This window comes from Zootoca vivipara, chromosome 7 (genome assembly GCF_963506605.1).
Source record: "Zootoca vivipara chromosome 7, rZooViv1.1, whole genome shotgun sequence".
Classification (NCBI taxonomy): Eukaryota; Metazoa; Chordata; class Lepidosauria; order Squamata; family Lacertidae; genus Zootoca; species Zootoca vivipara.
Genome location: NC_083282.1, coordinates 63,179,198 through 63,203,031, shown reverse-complemented (window position 1 = coordinate 63,203,031; position 23,834 = coordinate 63,179,198). Strand labels below are relative to the sequence as shown.

At 42.1% G+C, this 23,834-nt stretch overlaps 2 protein-coding genes across 3 annotated transcripts; one reads left to right on the top strand and one right to left on the bottom strand.

The window, feature by feature from the left end:
* Nucleotides 1–5,208: 5,208 nt before the first annotated feature.
* Nucleotides 5,209–16,323, top strand: LOC118089314 (mitochondrial glutamate carrier 1). Of its 2 annotated transcripts, none has more exons than XM_035123872.2 (9): nt 5,209–8,477; nt 9,588–9,713; nt 10,179–10,234; nt 10,782–10,872; nt 11,714–11,832; nt 13,811–14,012; nt 14,103–14,257; nt 14,497–14,572; nt 15,213–16,323. In XM_035123872.2, exons 1-9 carry the CDS (start codon nt 8,473–8,475, stop codon nt 15,370–15,372), a joined length of 990 nt encoding a protein of 329 aa, XP_034979763.2. In that variant the 5' UTR covers nt 5,209–8,472; the 3' UTR covers nt 15,373–16,323. The 2 variants fall into 2 exon arrangements, with proteins under 2 accessions (XP_034979763.2, XP_034979762.2); XM_035123871.2 differs by having other exon boundaries at nt 5,263–8,366.
* A 1,103-nt stretch (nt 16,324–17,426) lies between these two features.
* Nucleotides 17,427–19,489, bottom strand: TSHB (thyroid stimulating hormone subunit beta). Its single transcript, XM_035123480.2, has 2 exons — nt 19,322–19,489; nt 17,427–17,676 (listed from the first exon to the last, which is right to left on the bottom strand). Exons 1-2 carry the CDS (start codon nt 19,487–19,489, stop codon nt 17,434–17,436), a joined length of 411 nt encoding a protein of 136 aa, XP_034979371.1. The 3' UTR covers nt 17,427–17,433.
* Between the last annotated feature and the right edge of the window lie 4,345 nt (nt 19,490–23,834).

Below are 23,834 nucleotides of genomic sequence, written 5' to 3'. Positions count from 1 at the left end.
AATACAAGGATAAACATATAAAACTGAAGGCATCAGAGGGATACATAAAAATATAAAAATATAAAACTGAAGGCATCAGAGGGACACATAAATGGGGTATGACCGCGCTACTAAACCTCCTACAGATAACCCACATCAAGACATTCAATTATACGTTTCCGACACTTGAGCGCCAGGAAGAGGAATTTAGCCACTGAGAAGGTTATTTTCCCAGTGGGCTTGTTTAGCGAATATGCTGCCTGCCATTCTCTTGGTCGGGAACTAAACTCAGATAAATACGGGTCTATAAGATATTGCCTTAAATCATTATAAAAGGGACAACTCAGTAGAATGTGTTCTGTGGATTCTACCTCACCCAAGGCGCAATGGCACATTCTCTGACCGTATGGGACTCCTCCAAATCTTCCCCTCAAAACCGCCGAATCAAGGACATTCAGTCTAGCCGCAGTAATTAGTCTGCGGTATTCCACGTAGTGGATATCCGCCAGGTAACGGGCTGGTGCAGACCGATACACCTGCTCCCCTAAAAACATCCCAGATTTCACGCGGGCTATGTCCTCCTGTCTGGCGATATCCCCCAATCTCTGAGCGATCATCGCTTTAGCGCGGCTGTATGTCATGGACTCAATATAAAGGGAGGACAGACCACACTTTTGCACTTCCTCTACCACTTCCCTTTCCCATGGAGATTTAAAATTATCCCTCAGAATCAGGGGGGCCAAACCCATCGGTCTGAAACATAGTTTGAGCCATAGCCATAATTTCGCTTTCAGGGCCACATACGTAAAGGCTTGGCAACCGGTCTCCAATCTCATGATCGCACCCGCAACAGAAGGGGGGATCCTGAGAATGGCCCTGAGGAATTGTGATTGGATAGATTCCAATCTTACAAAGTCCCTACGCGAACCCAAGGCAATGCCCACCAGCAGTAGTGGGAGAACTTTCATTTTAAAGAGTCGCAGGGCAACATCTACTGTTTGTGCCTGTTTCTTGGAATACAGGGATCTAATCAACAGAGCTGCTTTAGAAGCATTTGTGGCTATATATTCTCTGTGTGCCAAGAAGGACCTGTTTGATCGAACTATCTGACCCAGGTATTTGAAGCAACTAACCTGCTCTATGGGAATACCATTAATTGACCACAAATTAGGTTTTGGTCGAGCAGCAAAGACCATTATTTTGGTCTTGGCATAATTAAGATGGAGCTCGTGTTGGGTCACGTATTCATGAAGAACTCGAAGCATCCTCCTTAACCCAATGGGGGAGGTAGCTAAGAGGGCGGCGTCATCCGCATACAGTAGGACATTCAAGGCTCTACCTGCTAATTTTGGTGGATGGAAAACAGCATTGGTCATATGGGCCACTAGTGAGTTAATATAGAAATTAAATAGGGCAGGAGCAAGCAAGCAGCCCTGTCTTACCCCTCTAGTGGTGGCAACCGGATTAGAGACTAGCCCCTTGCCATCTAGCCTAATTCTCAGAAAGGTGTTTGTATGCAAATTCATAATCAGCAAAAGGAGGCGGCGGTCGATAGATGTCGCTGCCAGTTTTGTCCATAGCTGGTTCCTGGGGATTAAATCAAAGGCCTGCTTAAAGTCTATAAAGGCGACATGGAGGGCTTTTAGGCCTTTGCCAGCATATTTGTTGGCCAGATGGTTCAGGATTAGAATTTGGTCTGTTGTCGATCTTCCAGGGCGGAAACCCGCCTGTTCCTCTGCGATAATGTTATTGCTCTCCATCCAGATCGTTAATTTATTGAGCAGAAATCTTGAGTAAATCTTCCCGATAACATTCAGCAAGCTGATTGGCCTAAAATTGGCCGGGTCAGTACACGGCCCTTTCTTATGTATTAATACAATCAGTGCTGAGTTCCAGCTTGGGGGGAACTTCGCTGTTTTATTTATATGAGTATAAAGTGCTGCTAGGAGTGGGCACCACCAATCCTAATTGGCTTTGATAACATCAATGGATATAAGGTCATCTCCGGGTGCCTTGCCCGCCTTAAATTGGTCTATAAGTGTTTCCACTTCAGAGTAGGTAACTGGGTCCCACTCAGGCAAGGGGGCCAGCATTTGGAAATAACTAAAGTTCATTTAGAAACATAATTTACAAAGACTCATAATCTATTTTATTTGTTTATCTTATATTTTGGAAATGTACATCCAGGGTTTTTTTGTTTAATTTTTTGGGGGGTCCCAAGAGAGTGGGGCCCTAAGCTATAGCTTGTTTAGCTTATACGTAAATCCGGTACTGGATATGGGTATGCGTATTTGTGTTAAAATGCCCTTTTCTAGAGCTCCTGTGTCTTGCTGAACTGCTGGCTGACAGGCGGAAAACAGATGTTTCTAATGCTGCATTGATAAAGCTGCACTTAACTCAATTTTTATGTCTGCTGTGCAGCTGTGAAAAGAGTGTGGGGAGAATATAGCGCCCTTTCTTGAAGCCACCCACATAATTTCCAAGAGGGTGAGCTGTTCTAAGTCTGTTGGCAGCAAAAATAATGAAGCGGTGGCACCTTAAAACCACCTCATTTATTATGGCTTAAGTTTTTGTGGGGTATAGTCCATCAGAGGCATGGTGTTTGTTGTGAAATGGCACTCTTACCCACCCACCGTCTGGCAATGAGAAAAGTGGAGAGAAGCAACATAACCACTAACCCCACCCCACCCCATGTACGTTCTGTGCAGACCTTTCCCCACCCACCCAACCTCACCTTCTCTGCTTGGAAAAATAAGAGGAATCAACCACAAAACGGTAGTGGGGCTGGTACCGTTTGGGTTTTTTTTGCAAACAGTATTAAAGTTGACAACACAAACACCCTGCCATTGCTTTCCCCTGCATGCCTTTAGTTATTTGAACCAAATCTTCCCCTCAAAACCGCCGAATCAAGGACATTCAGTCTAGCCGCAGTAATTAGTCTGCGGTATTCCACGTAGTGGATATCCGCCAGGTAACGGGCTGGTGCAGACCGATACACCTGCTCCCCTAAAAACATCCCAGATTTCACGCGGGCTATGTCCTCCTGTCTGGCGATATCCCCCAATCTCTGAGCGATCATCGCTTTAGCGCGGCTGTATGTCATGGACTCAATATAAAGGGAGGACAGACCACACTTTTGCACTTCCTCTACCACTTCCCTTTCCCATGGAGATTTAAAATTATCCCTCAGAATCAGGGGGGCCAAACCCATCGGTCTGAAACATAGTTTGAGCCATAGCCATAATTTCGCTTTCAGGGCCACATACGTAAAGGCTTGGCAACCGGTCTCCAATCTCATGATCGCACCCGCAACAGAAGGGGGGATCCTGAGAATGGCCCTGAGGAATTGTGATTGGATAGATTCCAATCTTACAAAGTCCCTACGCGAACCCAAGGCAATGCCCACCAGCAGTAGTGGGAGAACTTTCATTTTAAAGAGTCGCAGGGCAACATCTACTGTTTGTGCCTGTTTCTTGGAATACAGGGATCTAATCAACAGAGCTGCTTTAGAAGCATTTGTGGCTATATATTCTCTGTGTGCCAAGAAGGACCTGTTTGATCGAACTATCTGACCCAGGTATTTGAAGCAACTAACCTGCTCTATGGGAATACCATTAATTGACCACAAATTAGGTTTTGGTCGAGCAGCAAAGACCATTATTTTGGTCTTGGCATAATTAAGATGGAGCTCGTGTTGGGTCACGTATTCATGAAGAACTCGAAGCATCCTCCTTAACCCAATGGGGGAGGTAGCTAAGAGGGCGGCGTCATCCGCATACAGTAGGACATTCAAGGCTCTACCTGCTAATTTTGGTGGATGGAAAACAGCATTGGTCATATGGGCCACTAGTGAGTTAATATAGAAATTAAATAGGGCAGGAGCAAGCAAGCAGCCCTGTCTTACCCCTCTAGTGGTGGCAACCGGATTAGAGACTAGCCCCTTGCCATCTAGCCTAATTCTCAGAAAGGTGTTTGTATGCAAATTCATAATCAGCAAAAGGAGGCGGCGGTCGATAGATGTCGCTGCCAGTTTTGTCCATAGCTGGTTCCTGGGGATTAAATCAAAGGCCTGCTTAAAGTCTATAAAGGCGACATGGAGGGCTTTTAGGCCTTTGCCAGCATATTTGTTGGCCAGATGGTTCAGGATTAGAATTTGGTCTGTTGTCGATCTTCCAGGGCGGAAACCCGCCTGTTCCTCTGCGATAATGTTATTGCTCTCCATCCAGATCGTTAATTTATTGAGCAGAAATCTTGAGTAAATCTTCCCGATAACATTCAGCAAGCTGATTGGCCTAAAATTGGCCGGGTCAGTACACGGCCCTTTCTTATGTATTAATACAATCAGTGCTGAGTTCCAGCTTGGGGGGAACTTCGCTGTTTTATTTATATGAGTATAAAGTGCTGCTAGGAGTGGGCACCACCAATCCTAATTGGCTTTGATAACATCAATGGATATAAGGTCATCTCCGGGTGCCTTGCCCGCCTTAAATTGGTCTATAAGTGTTTCCACTTCAGAGTAGGTAACTGGGTCCCACTCAGGCAAGGGGGCCAGCATTTGGAAATAACTAAAGTTCATTTAGAAACATAATTTACAAAGACTCATAATCTATTTTATTTGTTTATCTTATATTTTGGAAATGTACATCCAGGGTTTTTTTGTTTAATTTTTTGGGGGGTCCCAAGAGAGTGGGGCCCTAAGCTATAGCTTGTTTAGCTTATACGTAAATCCGGTACTGGATATGGGTATGCGTATTTGTGTTAAAATGCCCTTTTCTAGAGCTCCTGTGTCTTGCTGAACTGCTGGCTGACAGGCGGAAAACAGATGTTTCTAATGCTGCATTGATAAAGCTGCACTTAACTCAATTTTTATGTCTGCTGTGCAGCTGTGAAAAGAGTGTGGGGAGAATATAGCGCCCTTTCTTGAAGCCACCCACATAATTTCCAAGAGGGTGAGCTGTTCTAAGTCTGTTGGCAGCAAAAATAATGAAGCGGTGGCACCTTAAAACCACCTCATTTATTATGGCTTAAGTTTTTGTGGGGTATAGTCCATCAGAGGCATGGTGTTTGTTGTGAAATGGCACTCTTACCCACCCACCGTCTGGCAATGAGAAAAGTGGAGAGAAGCAACATAACCACTAACCCCACCCCACCCCATGTACGTTCTGTGCAGACCTTTCCCCACCCACCCAACCTCACCTTCTCTGCTTGGAAAAATAAGAGGAATCAACCACAAAACGGTAGTGGGGCTGGTACCGTTTGGGTTTTTTTTGCAAACAGTATTAAAGTTGACAACACAAACACCCTGCCATTGCTTTCCCCTGCATGCCTTTAGTTATTTGAACCTTTAGTTATTTGAGATTCCCAAAATGGCTTGCATAAAACCAGGTGGATTAGTAAAACAATAAAACCAGAGCAATTAAGACCCTACTGTGGGACTTGCTCCAAAGTAAGTATAGGACTGCAATTTAAATGCCTCCCCTTTAAATCCAGCTTTTAAAAGCATGGGAAAGCCTGGAGGATGAAGAAAGTTTCAACTTTTGCCAAGAAGAAAAGGACACAGAAATGTAACAAATGCAGCCTGTCATGAAGGTTTGGTGATGGAGAGTGCTTTATGTGTATAACCAGGGCCGGCTCTACGTAGAGTCCCGGTGGTGCGGGGCGCCAGACCGATAGGCAGGGTGCTGCGAGGGCGGGGGCGCCGGAGCGATCTCCGCCCCTCAGCACCAGGGCGCGCAACCTGCTTGAGACTGCCCTTTGTATAACTGTTGCCAGGGCATGGAACTGTTAAAAGGCCCAGGAGACCTGCCAGAAAAAGGCTGTAATCTTAGAACGGCATGCAGAGTATATGGACTAGAATTACCGGGAGCATTTTGTAGGATGCAGGTTGAGAGAGCCAGTACTTGCAGACCATCATTGGGTGAATTTGAAGGAAGCAGCTGTGGATGGGGCTGGAATAAGCTATCATTGCTTGCAACCCTGTACATGCCGTCCCAGCGGAAGGTCTGCTGGCAAAATGCTTCAGAAAAAATAGACGACTAGAAAGTGCTAACCAATTCTGAACCAACAACTGTTGTTCTAACTACTTCCTACTTCTGCCTCCTGCTGATGGAAGGAGTGAAATTTCATGCGTATAAGTGTTTGGTGTGTCTCTCCTGGTCCAAATTGGTAATGGCCCAGAACTGAGCCTTGGAACCAGCTCAGAACACCCTGGGCTTGCCTTGCATTCTATAAGTTGAGCCCCATATCCATTTCTCGTTAGTATTCACTTCTGATCTGATGAAAAGTGGCTTCAGAGCACAACAGCCTCTCTTATCACTTTCCTACTTCTACAGTCAGTAGCTTCTCCAATTTTTGTGTATTGTACTTCCTCTGGGGTGTATGGAGTGTTAGGGGAGGGATAGTACTTCTGCTGGGGGACAGGTCCTACTACTTCTGGGGTAGTTTGTCCACCTTTGGTCCCCACCCTGCACTCAGCTCTCACCTGCAGCTCCCAGAAGCTGTCAGAATGCAACAATGGCCACACCCCAGGAACAGCTTCAACTGGCCGGCTAAACCAGGTGAGGATAGTCGATGGGTTTCAAGCCCTCCTCCATCCAGAGAAGCAAGAGTCTTTATTGGAGTTCAAGGACATATTCCAGCCAGGCAAAAACGCTCCAGGGGAGATCCAGGGCCACTGAGGGGTGTGGCCAAGGAAGAATTTTAGGGGTAAGGTAAAGAAGCCTGGGGGAGGGGCCTGCATTCAGCCCCTGTGCCTAAGATTCCCCACCCTGCTCATGTGGTATGTTGTTTCTGCTTTTGCTCTCCAACCACTACTATTTTGCAACTGGCTCCAACTGGTGGACTTCAGGGTTTTGTTTTATTTATTTTTATTTTTTAAAGGTCCTGCAAGCCTGAAGGTTACCACCCCTGAGCTAAAACACACTGCACAGAGAGAGAGAGAGAGTGAATTTCATATCTTACCTCCCTTGGAAGTTGAGAAAGAGTTTCAGTAGCAAGGGAATGTGAATCAGCAGGTTTTAGGGTTTTACGTATCTAAATCATTGCATTTTGAATAATATTTTGCTATGTGTTTCATTTATTTGTGATGCATGTGTTTTTAGTATTGCTTTGCTAAATTGCACCATTGTGGGAATTTGATACAAGAAGAATTGACAAAAGAAATATGGGATGAGCAAAGCAGAGATCACTTTTCATTGTTTTTCTCAGGCAAGAGCAATTATATAATTACACCTGCCTTGAGCAGTCACAGGAGAGGATAAATCAAAACTGTCACTATATTTGTTTGCTGTTGTACAAAATTAAAAAGCCTTTTTGAAACTGGAAACACTTTAATGCCGCAACTGAAATTTCCCTGTGGGCTTCACAGACTATGCATATCAGATGATCAGACTGTAGGCTAATAATATCTCACTTTTTGTACAATGTACTCTTCTCTGATGCTAGCAATGGAAACTCTACCTCCAGGCTGGTCATTGCTTCTTGGTCATTTGCTCTTTATTGCATGACACCCCCGGTGGGCACTGGGAATCCCAATTACTAACCTGGCTACCCATGTGATAGTGGCATTGCTCTGATGCATTTTAGCATGGTCTTCCGTGGAAGCACTGGTGTGTTGTCTCATCATGGGAACGGGGAACCCCAATTAGTAACATGGCTGCCCATGTGATAATGGCATTGCTCTGACACATTTCAGCATGGCCTTCCAGAGGTACTTTCCATAATTGCCCTAGGAAATATTATTAGTATTTTCTTCCTCTTCACAGATATGCCCATTCCTTGAAGTCATGCAATGCAATCCTGTGTATGTTTATGCAAAATTTGGTTTATTCCCATTGAGTTTAGTGGCACTTCCTCCCTGGTAAGTGTTTTTGGATTGTAGCCTAAGTTACTATTTTTTCATTTATGCTAATAGTACATTATGATTTTAAATTGTTTTGTGCATGACTTCTCACCCTCAACCCTGTGTCGCTAAAGATACCATCTTCCCTATAATGTCCCAGTTCCTCAGTCATTCCTACATCAATATAATATATTTCAGTTGCGTCTCTTATGGTATAAATTAATCACCTAGGTATTAATAACGGATGATGACACTTGGTGTAACAGTAGTGGTTAGAGGGTATTCTGATTTGTCATACTGAATTTGAGATGCTGTGAGCTGTTTGAAATGCGTGTATGGTGAAACAGCCAATGAGATAACTTTGGATTATTTATAGAACCACAGATGGATTTTAAAGCTTCAATTCACTCTGCAGATATTAGACAGAATTGTCTCTTTGAGGAACCAACTTATCACCATTGGCAGCTTGTATTACTTACTGACCAAAAACATCTTGGAGCACTTTTTCCTTTGTAATTCCAAAAAAGATGGCTGAGAAACAGATTAGGTATGTGTCCTTCCCAAGTTTTTAGAAATATAGTGAGCCTCAATGCAGGCGTTGGAGAAACAGTGCAATTGATTTACAGAATGAACATGACAACAAATGCTGCAAAATGAAGTATGTAAAATGTTTGGTTTTTTATTTTATTTAACTTCAGGGTGGTGATTTGTCCAGTCTAACTTTAATTTTAATTTATTTGAATTAATTTTGGGATGCATTTTAATCGTTTGTTTGTTTTTATGTATATTGTGTTTTATATGATGTTAGCCACTCTGAGCCCAGCTACAGCAGGGGAGGGCAGGATACAAATAATTTTTTATTATTGTTGTTATTTATTTATTTGATCAATAGTTTTATAACAAATTTCAAAGACCTGTTTTTTAACATATTTGAGATTAAATTGCAACAAAGATGTATTTAAGAGCAGTTATAATGGGTTATTTTTACATACTTCATAATAGCTAGAAGTATATCTGCTCCTGAATAATAACTGCATGTGGTCTGAAATGTAGCAGGGCCATTCTCTCCATTCCATAAATAGCCTCTCTTGTCTCTCTAGACAAGGTGGAATGAGAGACCTAAAGGAACCAGCCTGATTTGGCATGGAATAGTAAGGGAGACAAGAAAATAGAGGTTGTTGTGGCAGAGAGTCATAACTGTAATGCAAGCCTGTGCATATGAAGCATCTCTAGCATGCAATAGTCTCAGTATGATGTGTTCATACCAAGCACATAAGAAATTCTTTGAGGGATGTACATATATTAAACACATATTTAGAAACACTGCAGGTTATGCACTGTATCCAACATTGCATGAGTGGACTTGTGTTTGTACAACTGGACTTCTCCCTGCACAGTCCAAAAATACACTGTAGAAGGTCCCCAAGACTGTGGAACAGATTTTGAGGATGAGGGGACTGCAGAGGAAAAGAGAAGAGGAGGAAGTTCTATTGTGTGAGTGGAACAGCAGCTTTGGCTACAACCCTGTGTTTTTTCATGTATGTTACAGATATGTACCATTGTTATATGAAGTGCTCTAAAAGCTTCATTGTGGCAATGCTGAAAGCAACACAGTCTGTGGCCAGTCTCAAGGAAGTCAGAATTTGGTGCATCCCAGAACTGAATTTGATATAAATCAAATAAATATGCAGCATAACTCTTCTCCAGCCTAGTTTTGGAAATTCTTGGTTCAATTGCATACAATGGAATTCTGTTTTCTCTTGTTCAGTTTGCCCGCTAAACTTATTAATGGAGGAGCTGCAGGGATCATTGGCGTTACTTGTATATTTCCAATTGACCTGGTTAAAACCAGGCTACAGAATCAGAGAAGTGGACAGCAAGTCTACAAAAGCATGTAAGTGATCACTGGAAATGTATTGCATCTAGATTGACTTAATATTTGAGCAGCTCTTTCACCATTTGCAAGTACCTACAGATAGATGTAGGTGTTGGGATGAAAGAAGAAATCCACAATTATTAATGGAATGACTCCATCAAGTATGGGTCTTTATTTGTATGTATAAAATAAAGAATAATGTACCGGTGAATGAAATAAGGTAAATGAAAAATGAAAAAATTAGCCTCATTTTGGATACTAGGGAACAATAAGGGTTATAAACAAGCAATTATATGTTGCATTTAAATAGCTATAATGAGGTATTATTTTATTTTTCTTTGTAAAATACATATTATTAAGACTTGATGTGATATATTTTTGTATTGTATATTACATTGGTCACTGCTGCTAAGCTCTAATATCAAATATGACGAGTGTCTTAGTGACAGGGAATCTCTGACTATATTGTTGTGTCTTGATCAGGTTGGATTGTCTAATGAAAACACTGCGTTCAGAAGGCTATTTTGGAATGTACAGAGGTAAGTCTTTTCCTTGTTTTTGTAACTGGCTGTAACTAACACAGTTATACTACTTCATGATAATTGAGGACTTATTCATTGGGGTCTCATCCATTATGATTAGGGGGGACTCATCTTGAAAGGTCAGAATTGGAGATCTCAATGTATTTACTAGTGAGTTGGCTGCATTGTTTCTGGAACTTACTTTTAAGTAAACATGCATAGAGCTGTGCTGTTCAAAGCTCAGACATTTGAAACAATGATGCGCAAAATGAGATGCAGTCTGCTCACACAACAGGAAATGAGATGCAGTCTGCTCACACAACAGGATTTCCATTTGTTCTCCTTCTGCCACAATCTCCTATTGCTTTTAAGATTGGAGTTTTGTAAATGACTGTATAACTCCAATAGCTGATTTGAAGTTTCTAGACTATTTCCAATGACTTTGAAAACTGGAATTTGAGTCCCTGTCACAATAAACTATGTGGGATACCTATAATCAAAATATATTTTAAAACAAAGAAAATCTCCTAATTTCAATTAAGCTTAAGTGTGTATTTATTTTTAGGTGCAGCAGTGAATCTGACCCTTGTAACACCCGAGAAGGCTATCAAACTGGCTGCTAATGACTATTTTAGGCACCTTCTTGCCAAGGATGGGTATGTTAACTTGAGATACTAGAGCTGTTTCATTTGTACCGTACATAAGTTAAGTCTGTATTCATTGCAGGCTCCATTACGTGAATGGGACAAATTGTGCAAAGCTCATTAAACAGTTTTTTGATCACCTTTGAGAGCAGAATGAACAATAATATGTTTATAGCAAGGCATGCAATATTATGAATCTTCTGAACAAGTAGAAGATAATAAATTATTGAAAACAGAAAGCAAAACTTACTGTGTGCTGGATAGACTACTTTGAAGGGCCCAATGGGCTGGAAGAACAGGTCATCTTTGTGATGCGCATAATCTAGCTCGTTCTCATGATTTCTGCAATGCACAATCATTCATGCATTTCTATCCCAAGCCACTCCTTCCTCATTTCCTTGATCATTGCTACCTCCAAAGTTATTTTGTTGAACTTTGTGAAAGTCCAGATATTGCAAGGAGGATAATATGTGTGTATTAAACACATCTTTGCAAAATTTCATGATTTCAGTAACTTGCTGCAGGATTGGCAGGGAAAGGGAGGGAAGATCTAACACAGAACATTGATATTCCAATATGCAACTTTATATGGACTGACAAAATCTGGTGATTTTCATTGTAAACATAAATATTATAATCATATGTCCTGATGGGATATTGACTGCAAGAAGCTATTGTGTCATTTTTCAATGGGTTTGATTCTCAAAGCCCCTTGCTAATCTGAAGATAAATTATGTATTTCCTTCATACAGCCTTTTCCTTTTCTTGGATATTGCATGCTTGTATATTTTAGTGTTTAAAATAATATTTTTAGTGTAAATAATACATTTAATAAATATTCTTTTTATTACAGGGTAGCCCTTTCTTTATCTAAGGAGATGATGGCCGGTTGTGGTGCTGGAACCTGCCAAGTTATTATCACCACTCCAATGGAGATGCTGAAAATCCAACTTCAAGATGCAGGACGACTAGGTAACAGTTCTTGCCTATCATCTCTGAGAACAGGTTATTGGATGTTCACACAAAGCTAAAGTAATGGACCCCTGGATGGTTATGTCTAGTCAGATTTGACTATAGGGTGCAGTGCTCATCTCCACTTTCAGGCTGAGGAAGCCGGTGTTTGTCATCAGACAGCTTTCTGAGTCATGTGGCCAGCATGACTAAACGGCTTCTGGCGCAATGGGACACTATGCCGAGTGCCAGAGTCCACGAAAATGCCGTTTCATACAATAGTCTGGTTCACACATAACACTAAGCAAAACTATCCAACTATCAACATGAGTGTGCAAGTACTCATGGTAACAATCATGGTCACTTCACTCTTCCCCAAGTCCTACTGCTGCTAGGCTACCTGAGGTTAAGCTATGGTTTGGCTTAGCATTACGTGTGAACCTGGACTTGTAGTCTGTAAAGGGGAGACAAACTGCAACTCCATGTTCAGACATAACACTAAGCCAAACTTAGCAGGACCCAGGGGAGGAGTTAAGTAGCTGCAGTTTTTGCTGCAAGTACTGAGTACCTATGCACACACCATGATTTGGCTTGGTGTTACATACAAACTCTAACATGAACTGTTGAACAAGAGATGTTCAGTTTGGCGTAGGTTTCAATTACCATTAGTTTTGGCTGTCATAAGCGAGGTCAGTAGTAACTTGGTGGCTTGTAAAACAAGAACAGGGATTAGGAATAATATTGTCCCTACCCATGGTTTGATCTGTTTTGGCCAGTGAGAGACCTAGTGAAGTGTGTGTGTGAGTGAGTGAGTGATGAGTAAGTGTCTGGTATTTTATCTCATCCTGCTATGGATGGTGGCTGCAGAAAGTTATGTACCATAAGGGATCATTTGAATGTATTGTCTAACTGACCAGAAATGGTAATCTAAGGCACAACAGTGCTTTAATCAGTACCAGAACTCAGTAATGCTTTTAAGTTATTGAGCCAGATAAGTTAGAAATTGAGTATCTGTACTGTGTTGTCTGTATAGGAGCAAAGTCTTATGTAGGGAATTGATGACTCAGAAATATGGAACACTGTTAATGAGCAAGGCAAGACACCAGAAGTCAGCACATAAGCTAGAGCTCCCTGCTGTGCAATCAGGATTTCAGATTGCAGGGGGAACCTATGTGCATATAACAGACTCCCTTCTTCGGACCTTCCCTCAGCTCATAGATGGCAAGGCCAATAGGCATGTCCTGTTCCATGTGATTGTATCAACACTTATATTTTGCCCCATGCTTTCCAGGCACAGGTCTGCACTTTAAAGCTCTGTATCCAAGTGCTCCCCTCCCCCCAGAACTTTTCCGCAAAAACCCACTATTTAAAGCTGAAGCGCAATGAATGGCAATTTAGGTTCTCAACAGATTGTTGTCAGCTCCTATTCAGTGGTAAAGAGCAGGTTTTCACGGTGAAAACTCCAGAGCAGAAAAGAAAGTACACTCAAACCTCGGCTCCCAAATGCTTCCATTTTGGAATGTTTCGGCTTCTGAAAGCTGAAAACCCAAAAGTAAATGCTCTGGTTTTCCAACATTTTTCAGAAACTGAACATCCGACACAGGTTCCGCTTGAGTGCAGGAAGCTCCTGCAACCAATCAGAAGCCGCACCTCAGTTGTCAAAAATTTCAGAAGCCGAACGGGCTTCCAGAACAGATTACGTTCAAGAACCGAGGTTTGACTGTACTTGGATACAGAGCTTTAAAGCACAGGCCACACTTGGAAAGTGTGGAGGAAAGGTAAGAGTGGATAAGCCCTTAGAATGTCCAAATAGTGCTTATGTTTCACTATCACAGAGCTGCTTATAGATTTTGATACAGGAGTTGAAGGGATTTCCAGGGATCAGACCTTCAGGTATTCAGATTTAGAATGCATCTCAGACAGACTTGTTTATGTTCAGGGTGAAATCATAAATTTCAGGAGACCAATGGGCCTGATGTATTTTTAATTGTGCTTTCAGCATCTCAGCAGCTTGTGAGCAGAGTTCCTTGTTCATCTCCTGGATGCAAGCTTGTAGCTGTCAGCCCTGTTCTAACCAGAGCATACAATGTAGGACCAATTACCTTTCCAAGGAGGATATCTGCCACACAGATAGCATTCGAGCTTCTGCATACCCAGGGCATTAAAGGACTCTACAAGGGTCTTGGAGCCACCTTGCTGAGGTAAGGATGGAGCATCTTGTCCTTCCCATTCCCAGCCCAGTTTTTACAGTATATGCCTTTATAAAAAATGCAATAACTCTTGTGTTTTAGGGATGTCCCATTCTCGGTCATCTATTTCCCACTGTTTGCCCATCTGAACAGAGCAGGACACAATTCCCTGGAAGAGAAAGCCCCTTTCTTTTGTTCTTTTCTTGCTGGTTGCATGGCTGGTTCAGTGGCAGCTGTGTCTGTCAATCCCTGTGATGGTAAGAGAAGATTTATATCTCATCTCTTTTGTGTTTCTGTGTTTCATGTGTTTCATGCTTCTCCATACAGTAGTTATAGGGAAATATTGGGAAAAGTGGATTTCCTTGTGAATCTCGGGAAGCTACCCTTCCATCTGTTAGGGCTTTCTGTGTAGGGAAGCTTGTTGTCTTCAGATTAACAGATTAATGCTTGCCTGCATTAGTCTTCTAACCTGGCAAACGATATTTTTATCTTGCAGTAATAAAAACTCGCCTTCAGTCAATGGGCAAGGGAAGAAACGAAGAGAGTTATAATGGAATTATTGATTGTGCACGGTAAGTAATAAAAGCACTATGAATAACTGACTGTTCAGCCAGAGTGTAAGCAAATGTTTGTAATGTTAAACAGTGTGTTAAATGTGGAGGAGGTTTGCTGTTTGAGAAGACATGAAAAGTACATGCATTCACACTAGGCCTTTTAAGCTGATCTTCAGACATATGAAGGCAGTTTCCCCTAATTTGCCACTGTAACCTCTGCAGTCAGAAGGCAGCTGTGAATCTTATAAAAGTAGGAGTAATTGATTGACCCTAAGCACATGGCTACTTCCAACATGATTTATTCTGGAATATGTGCTGAAGAACCAGCTGTCAAATATCACAACCATTGCTTGAAGTATAGCCATACAGAAATGGTTTTCAGTAGCTTCCATATGGAAGCTATACCCTTTGAATTGGCCATAAACTTGTAGGAATCATGCCAATTTCTGGTGTGTTCCTTTCTCTTTTAAGACTTCTTTTTATAGGGTGAGAGATGAATTACAGCTGCAGGAGGGAATCAGGTCTTCAGGTTTTTGGCAGGAGTATGCATAGAGAACATTTTTGGGTGAATGTTCAGATCTGGACACAGGAGTTGTGAAATGATACGTGCAGAATTTAGTAGTCAAGTATATATCTGGTATTGTTTTCTCTCTTTCAGGAAACTTTGGGTGAAGGAGGGTCCCTTAGCCTTCCTTAAAGGGGCTGGTTGCCGAGCCTTGGTCATTGCACCTCTTTTTGGTATAGCTCAAGGTATTTACTTTATTGGTGTTGGAGAATTTCTTATTGAGCTATACCAGTATGGAAGACTTTCTCCTTAGACTTCCTCCTTATTCTTTGGACCTACTGGAATGAATCCAGAAGAATCACCAGACAAGACACAAGAAAACAGTGAAATTTCAGATTGAATTATCAGTGTTTCTTCTGTCAAAACTTAGACTCAAAGCTAAGTCCACCTGAGCTCCTTAAATGTTATCAGGTTTTGGAGCCAGACTGAGTAGGCACGTAGTTCTCTAATGGTGATGTGTCTCTTTTTCTTATGAAGTAAAAAGCCAAGAGTTGTGACACAGTAGGACAGCCATCTGAATATGTAGAATGCAGCATACATTCTGGGAGTTAGAAGACTGAAGCCTCTGGTAATGGAATGGCAATGGCTACTTTTTATTAAGCCTGGCTATGGGAGGATATATCAGAAAACCTTTTTTTATGAGTGGAACAGGAAAAGAAACTTTAAACAAAATAATTGGGGGAGGGCACTTGCAATCGTTCCAAGCATGGTAAATTTATCTGCTGTTAGCGAAGATTTAAAAAATGGGAACAAATTTTGTGAATTTTTTTATATATCTTTCTTTTATAACTTATAACTTTACATAGAGTAAAGAATTTGGTTCCTGTGGTGACTGCTAAATACAGAGCAATGTAATACAATACAAGGGTTAACAGGTGAAGGAAGCAAGATAGGCTATCGACCTAAAGGTTTTCAGAAATGCTCTCTGGAACCTAGTTATAGGGACTAGCGATCTCTATAAGCTACATGTTGTGCAAATAAACTGCTAAGCAGTTTTTCTTGGGCTGCTGCAGCTATGTTTTTGTGAAGCTATATTGTAGGTTTTACTGTTCATAATTAACTACAAAATTTCTCTATCAAAGGTGTGTGTTTTTCTAATGAATTATAAGATGGTCTCTAGACATACCATGAATAATGTGTTGGCAGTGCAAGAATGATCATTTTTCTTTGCTCTTATCCTGGCACAATAAAATGGTTCAGACCAGTTCTGTGTGTGTTGTCTTTCCTGTGACTTTGCTAAGTACCCTTTGATAGCTACATGTGTTATTGACAACTTGGGTGGAACTGTTTCTATTTTTCTTAAATCGCTTATTCTTCTATCGTCACACATTCTTATGAATACATTTGTGTAAGCATTGCCAATTTTCTAGATGAATTGAAATGACCCCAGTCTTCTGAAAGACCTGCTTTATCTATATAGCTCACTAGGCAACCACCTGTCACTACGTCTGCTCAGCAGAAATCGCTTTTCCTATGCTCTGGGTGATGGTTCAGTTTCTAGCTATACCCTGCCTGCCCCCCCTGCAGTTGTCTACCTTCATTATACACATGATTATTTTATATGGCTAATTAACAATGTTACAATGAACACAACTGGCACTCTAGCCCAAAGAAAACCAAGAGTCCTGTGGTACCTTAAAATGACCTAATTTATTACAGCATGAAATTTCTCAGAATCATAGAGTTGGAAGGGACCAAGGAACATCTAGTCCAACCCCCTGCAATGCAGGAATCCCAGCTAAAGCATCCATGACAGATGCTGTCTACAATTATTTGTGATATACGTAGTAAGATAGTCTTTGGAGTGCCACAGGGGTCTTGATCTCCATGGTTATTAATACTTGATGCAGCAATGGCAAAAACTGACAAGCAAATCACAGGAGCTAATGGAATATTGGTGTAGCTGTCAGTGCTGAGAACAGCATAGCAATTCTGGCCGAACATACAACTTCCCTCCTCTGTCAAGGCATGAATGGAAGGGGCTGGCTTTTTTCCCCTTTTTCCCCCCTTTTCCTCAGGAAGGAGAATGAATCCAACAAAGAAATGTGGATTCCTTGTGTCTGTCTGTACAACCACATGGTCAGAGGCACCTTTATAACACTGCTGAAAATTATTTTTGTGTCTGTGAGTCCTAGGTAAAATGGAAAACACAGCAACTGGTTGTTGTTATTTTTTAAAAAAAGTGTCTAAATAATTTTACATAACAAGTGTTGGATATGCTAACCATTCTATTTATTCTTGGATGCCCCAAACTTGCCATGTGGCAGGAGGGATAGTGTGTCTTTGTGCACGAGAGAGAGAAAAAGAAGGGGCCTCATAGGTTATGTAGCTTCTGAGGTGTAGCGCAATAATCAGTGCTGCTTGCCTCATGCACACAGTCGCTATAGTCAGTGTTGCATTTCCCACACTTGCAGCTCACGGCCACAGGATAGGAATAGTAGGAGACGACATGGTGTTGACAGCCAGGGATCATCGCGGTCTTGTACACCATGTCCTTGTATGTGCACACTTCCTGGGACCGGGCGCTCTGGGGCAGCAGCTTCTTACCATTGCTGTCCTGTAAGAGAATGCCAGTGGTTATTGCTTTTTGCTTAATCCTACCCAGATAATTTACAGTATGTTGTGCTCAGATAGAAATCTCTCCATCTCATCCCTCCCCAACAGTTACATTTTTGTAACTGTGTTGCTGAAGCAAGAAAGGCCATTTCATCCTTGTGAGGGGTTTTCAAGCTATGACATATGCACATTCCCACCATAATGTTGAATTTGTGGTTCGAGCTTGGTTCCTTGTGTGGTTCCTTGGTATGATTATTTGGGGAAGGGTTGCTCAGCAGGATCAAATTCCTAAATATGCACAGAACAGATTGGTTTTGACCTCTTGGCCCTCTTCTTTTGGTTTGTCCCATTACTTTAATAGTTAATCTGAAATTATATATTTTGGTTTTTTCACTTTCTGAATTGGCCCTCCACTTTTCCAGTGGCCATTTGCTTCCCGAACATCTGCTCATTCTTTCAACATTTACCTTCTTTAAACTGGTGGAACTTTGATATCCCTGCTTTTCAACCTGTTGCTCAGGCACCCTTTTGAGTGGAAAAATTCGCCATGACCTTTAATTCTTCAAATCCAATTTGTTGCCAACACATACTGCTCTTAGTTCCCACCCATCAGTTATTGATGGTCATCATAATAACTGCAATTCCTCCCCCCCCCCCGGCCGCCCCGCACATTCTTCTCACCTACGGCCTGTCATCGCTGTTCTTTTGTTTTGGTTGATATTTATGAGTGTCGTATTGATTCCATCTCTCTCTACCCCCACTCCTGGCACTGCACAGGCAACCATTACTGAAGACCACGAGGAAGAGCTACTCTAACCATCACGTGATGGGTGAGGGCCTGCTGTGTGCTGGTGGGGTGAAGTCACCTTCTCTACTTCCTTTAGCGGAGCCCTATAAGCCAAATGGCTAACCCAAATTTCAAGAGAATAAAAAAAGCAAAAAATAATTCTTGAATGTGCTCAAGGAAAATTATTTCCTTAGAAATTAAGAAAATGTCATAGTAGGAACAAGATGATAGCTTGTGACAGATAACTGTCCTTGATCACTTCCATGTCTCTGAAAAGTCCATTGATTCAAAGCCAGGACTACCCCAATGTCTCCCATTTCACCTCCACATTCAGTATAATGTCTCAAACCGTTATATCACCTCATTCGTCTTCTCTGTTGTCTAATAATCCTTTCCTATTTACTCCATGGGACGCAGGTGGCGCTGTGGGTTAAACCACAGAGCCTGGGGCTTGCCGATCAGAAGGTCGGCAGTTTGAATCCCTGCAACGGGGTCAGCTCCCATTGTTCAGTCCCTGCTCCTGCCAACCTAGCAGTTTGAAAACATGTCAAAGTGCAAGTAGATAAATAGGTACCATTCTGGTGGGAAGGTAAACGGTATTTCCATGCGCTGCTCTGGTTCGCCAGAAGTGGCTTAGTCATGCTGCCCATATGACCCGGAAGCTGTATGCTGACTCCCTCGGCCAGTAAAGCGAGATGAGTGCCGCAACCCCAGAGTCGTCCGCAACTGGACCTAATGGTCAGGGGTCCCTTTACCTTTACCTCTATTTACTCCATAGGTTCTAAGCTACTTATTAAAACTCTCTCTTTTTTTCCTAACCAACCAAGAAGGGACTCAATAGTGTGTTGTAAGAACGTACCCGTGTCATGCAGTATCCTTCACAGATTGTGGTGTTGATGGCCAGACAGAAGGCACATTCTCTCTTCTCCACGTGGATGATGTACTCAACGGGGACACAAATGGACATACTCTGCCCCAAAGTCAGGGCAAAGACTAGGAAGAGAGAGGTGAAAGGGGCAGGATTCATGCTGCATGCAAAAACAAAGCAAGGCAAAGTCACATTAGACATTCTGAAGTCAGGAGTAGCTTATTAACAGAATATAAGGGACTTTCCCAGTCTCCATTGCCAAATTCTCTGATCTTTTTTCTGTGCAATCAGGTACATGGTTTTTCTGTGTACATAAACATAAAGTAAGCTACCGTGTTTCTCCGAAAATAAGACACCGTTTTATATTTATTTTTCCTAAAAACACACACACAGTGGCTTATTTTCAGGGGATGTCTTTATTATTATTATTAAGTATTAAGCCTATCACTATGGCTTATTTTTGGGGTATGGCTTATATTCCTTGAATGCTTAAAAATCCCGCTATGGCTTATTTTATGGCTACGTCTTATTTTTGGAGAAACAGGGTATTTGTGTCCTAGCTAGATCGAAGGAGGGCAGGTCCAAGTGGGAAATTCCTAGTTAAACTATAATATGTACATCTGCAAAGACAAGGAATATCTTGAAGAAAGACAATTGTCCTGACACAGAGAATCTCTGCATCAAGGCTACCTTGCCCTTCTCTTTCTCCTGTCATTCCCGTGCGCTTGCATATATAAGGATCAGCAATGTTTAAAAAGTACCCTTGAGCTTCAGGGTGCATGCACATATAACTTGGACAATAATGATTATGTTCTGCCAATCATAAAGTAGCAAGCATTCTTAAATGTTGGAATAAAGAAGCAATAGAAGGTTTTTGAGCCTCCCTTTCTTTAGGCTGAGCAGAGAAACACATAACATTCAGTACATGGTTGCCTCAGTCTAAAACCTCTGTGCAAACTCAGAAAACCCCAGTAAAACCAAAGATACCATGTTTCTCCGAAAATAAGCCATACCCTGAAAATAAGCCACCGTGTGTGTGTTTTTTTGAGGAAAAATATATATAAGATGGTGTCTTATTTTTGGAGAAACACGGTAATGATACTGTAAAAAGAGGTCAAACATAATGCTCAGGATTTGTAAGCCATAAGCTAGTATTATAGTCATTGCTTGGGAAAATAGAGCTCCTTCTGGTAAGAGTGTCGGGTTGAATGAACAAAGCGATGACAGAGTGGCAAGCCTCTGGCTGATGCCACAGAATGCTCCCTAGGAAAAGTCCTTTTTCTGAGGGCTCCTCCAGATGACCTACTCATTGAAGATTCATTCTGATTTGCTTGCAGAAAGCTTCCACAGAGGTTAGACACTGCAGTATCCATTTTCCTCATCCCGTCAGGACACCTACTTGTGCAACAGGATCCCCCCCCCTCTTCTCCCTGCATGCAGTGTCCATACATCTTCCTGCAACTCATTAATTGATTCCATGCTTTTCAATACATTTCCTGTGACTTTTCTTACTGCAAGCAGCCTGTCTTTAAAAAGGTAGATTTGTTGTACTAGGGCAGGCATGTCAAACCTGCGGCCCTCCAGATGTTTTGGACTACAATTCCCATCTTCCCCAACCACTGGTCCTGCTAGCTAGGGATCATGGGAGTTGTAGGCCAAAACATCTGGAGGGCCGCAGGTTTGACATGCCTGTACTAGGGTGAGCAAGCAATTTAATTGCACAAGTCTAAATTTATGATATACACTTAAATCCCTCCTGCAAAATAGTGGCAGCATGGATTCTGGAGGCACCCTGACAGTAGGGCACAAGTTGCCAACATCTACAAATATGCAGTCATTCCTAAATTCCCCACATACTTACATAGAGACAAAACCTGGAACACTGGCCAGACACCCACCTATCAGCTGTGAAGTGATGCCAAACTGGAAAGACCGTCAACCGGCTCTTTCCTTCACACAGGAACCAGATTCTTCATTGATTCTGCTTCAGACGCAATAACTCCAGCACAAACTCTGAGTGCTTTTTATACTCTTCTGGTTAATTCCTGGCTGATCTACCTGTTTATGTAATTGCATTAATTGCTACTTCTAATCTCAGTAATATCTACTGAAGATTCATACTTGTCCATTCAGGAAATGTAATTGAGATACGGAGAACTATAACATCTCCGCCTAGCAGCTGGATGGCAAAGCTAATTAATTTAATATTCATTCTTCACTTACCACAACATGAAAATACATATATATGGATTTAGGAAAGCCTTTGTTGACTTTGGTAATTGTTGGGAAAGAACTGCCATGGAAGAGAAGCAGACCCAGTCTGCAGATCAGGGGGTCTTAGGATAGATTTGAATGGTGATGGAAGAAGAGAGAGGTCTATATGTGAAATTCTCAGCAACCCTTAACAAACTACAGTGGCCAGAATTATTTGAGAGAAAGAATGTTCTTTGAATGTGCCTTAAAGGTATAGGTAAAGGTGGGGACATGGGACACAGGACACAGGTGGCACTGTGGTCTAAACCACTGAGCCTCTTGGCTTGCCAATCAGAAGGTTGGCAGTTTGAATCCCCATGATGGAGTGAGCTCCCGTTGCTCTATCCCAGCTCCTGCCAACCGTTTCCATGTGCTCTGGTTTCCGTCACAGTGTTCTTCTGCACCAGGAGCAGTTTAGTCACGCTGGCCACATGACCCGGAAGGCTGTCTGTGGACAAACACCAGGTCCCTCGGCCTGAAAGCGAGATGAGCGCCGCAACCCCATAGTCACCTTTGACTCGACTTAATCGTTCAGGGGTCCTTTACCTTTACCTTTTTTTAAAAGGTATAGCATCTATGTGGCCTCAACTGAATGCATCCCCGTAGTTCAGGACTGCGCCTAGAAAGCGCAGGGCAAAAGGTAAGTGTGGATCATGTGGCTTGCTGCATAGGGCTGGTGACTGGTTTATTTGACCGCAATGCCAGAAGTCATTTTCATTATTCAGTCCATGGGACATTATTGTTTCTCTTCTCTTCTCAAGGTCTCAAAAAATAGATCTACATCATGGCAAAAGGGGTTTAAGTGTCCAAGAGCAACACTAATTAATTTGACTTTCTATAATAAATCTCTCAAACATATGCTATGATGAGTCAAGTACTTTATTATAGTCATGGAGCAAAACATCTAAAGAAATAGCATAACAGTATGGATCTAAGCCAATGACTATTAAATAAATAGGAGCAAGAACCAAAAATATACATAGAATACTTAATTAAGCATAGATAATGGATGAGTAAAAATTTATAAGAAAAATTAAAAGATTGGTTAACACAGCTATATGGGGTGGGCTTCAGAAGTGCAGATCTAACAATATGGGCCTTCAGTTTAGGATTGAATTGTAGCATAAACCATTCCTCGTCGAATATCTATCATGGCAGCACAAAATCTGGCGACTGAATATGTGACTTCTGGGCTCTCGTCCTGTAGTAATAGGGAGATGTTGTGTTGTTCTGAATGCCCAGGAAACTTATATAAGATGGGTTGGATAAACCTAGTTCGAATGTCTATATAATATTGGCAATGAAGAAGAAGAGTTTGGATTTGATATCCCGCTTTATCACTACCCTAAGGAGTCTCAAAGCAGTTAACATTCTCCTTTCCCTTCCTCCCCCACAACAAACACTCTGTGAGGTGAGTGAGGTTGAGAGATTTCAAAGAAGTGTGACTAGCCCAAGGTCACCCAGCAGCTGCATGTGGAGGAGCAGGGATGCGAACCTGGTTCACCAGATTATGAGACTACTGCTCTTAACCACTACACCACACTGGCTCCGTTGTTTCCTGTTGCCCAGAGACACATGGACATGAGTTTGTTATTATCTCAATGTAATATACTCTTTCCCAGGTGGCCCTAATTCAGAAATGAGGGCCCACAGCAGATGGGTGGATTTTTGCAGGAAATAAATTGTGCAGGAGTGAGGAAGTAAGCAGGGGTACATTCAGAGAATGGCTGTCAGGTGCTCTGTCTGAGAACCCAGGAGAGTCTTCCCATATGATATCTTTGGAACATTGCCACATCTAAACATAAGTACAGCATCAGTACAACGGTCCTATTAATTTTAGCAAGATAATGGTGCATTGGACTGAGTGCAGCAATCATCACCATGGGTTTACATGAGCGGATTCTATTTCTTCTTTTGTTCGGTTTTGAAACACCAGTGGGATATTATTTTATTTATTTATTTAAAACATTTTTATTGTAAAAGGCAAAGGTAAAGGGACCCGTGACCATTAGGTCCAGTTGTGACCGAATCTGGGGTTGCGGCACTCATCTCGCTCTATTGGCCAAGGGAGGCGGCGTACAGCATCCAGGTTGTGTGGCCAGCATGACTAAGCCGCTTCTGGCGAACCAGAGCAGCACACAGAAACACCGTTTACCTTCCCGCTGTAGTGGTACCTATTTATCTACTTGCACTTTGACATGCTTTCAAACTGCTAGGTTGACAGGAGCAGGGACTGAGCAACGGGAGCTCA

Excerpts from the sequence above, each read along its gene's own strand:
- LOC118089314 (XM_035123871.2), top strand. The coding sequence starts at position 8,347 with ATGGCTGAGAAACAGATTAG. Across the intron at positions 10,873-11,713 it reads CACCTTCTTGCCAAGGATGG|GGTAGCCCTTTCTTTATCTA; the intron begins GTATGTTAACTT and ends TTTTTATTACAG. Across the intron at positions 14,258-14,496 it reads GTCTGTCAATCCCTGTGATG|TAATAAAAACTCGCCTTCAG; the intron begins GTAAGAGAAGAT and ends TTTATCTTGCAG.
- TSHB (XM_035123480.2), bottom strand. The coding sequence starts at position 19,489 with ATGAATCCTGCCCCTTTCACCTCTCTCTTCCTAGTCTTTGCCCTGACT. Across the intron at positions 17,677-19,321 it reads AAGGATACTGCATGACACGG|GACAGCAATGGTAAGAAGCT; the intron begins GTACGTTCTTAC and ends ATTCTCTTACAG.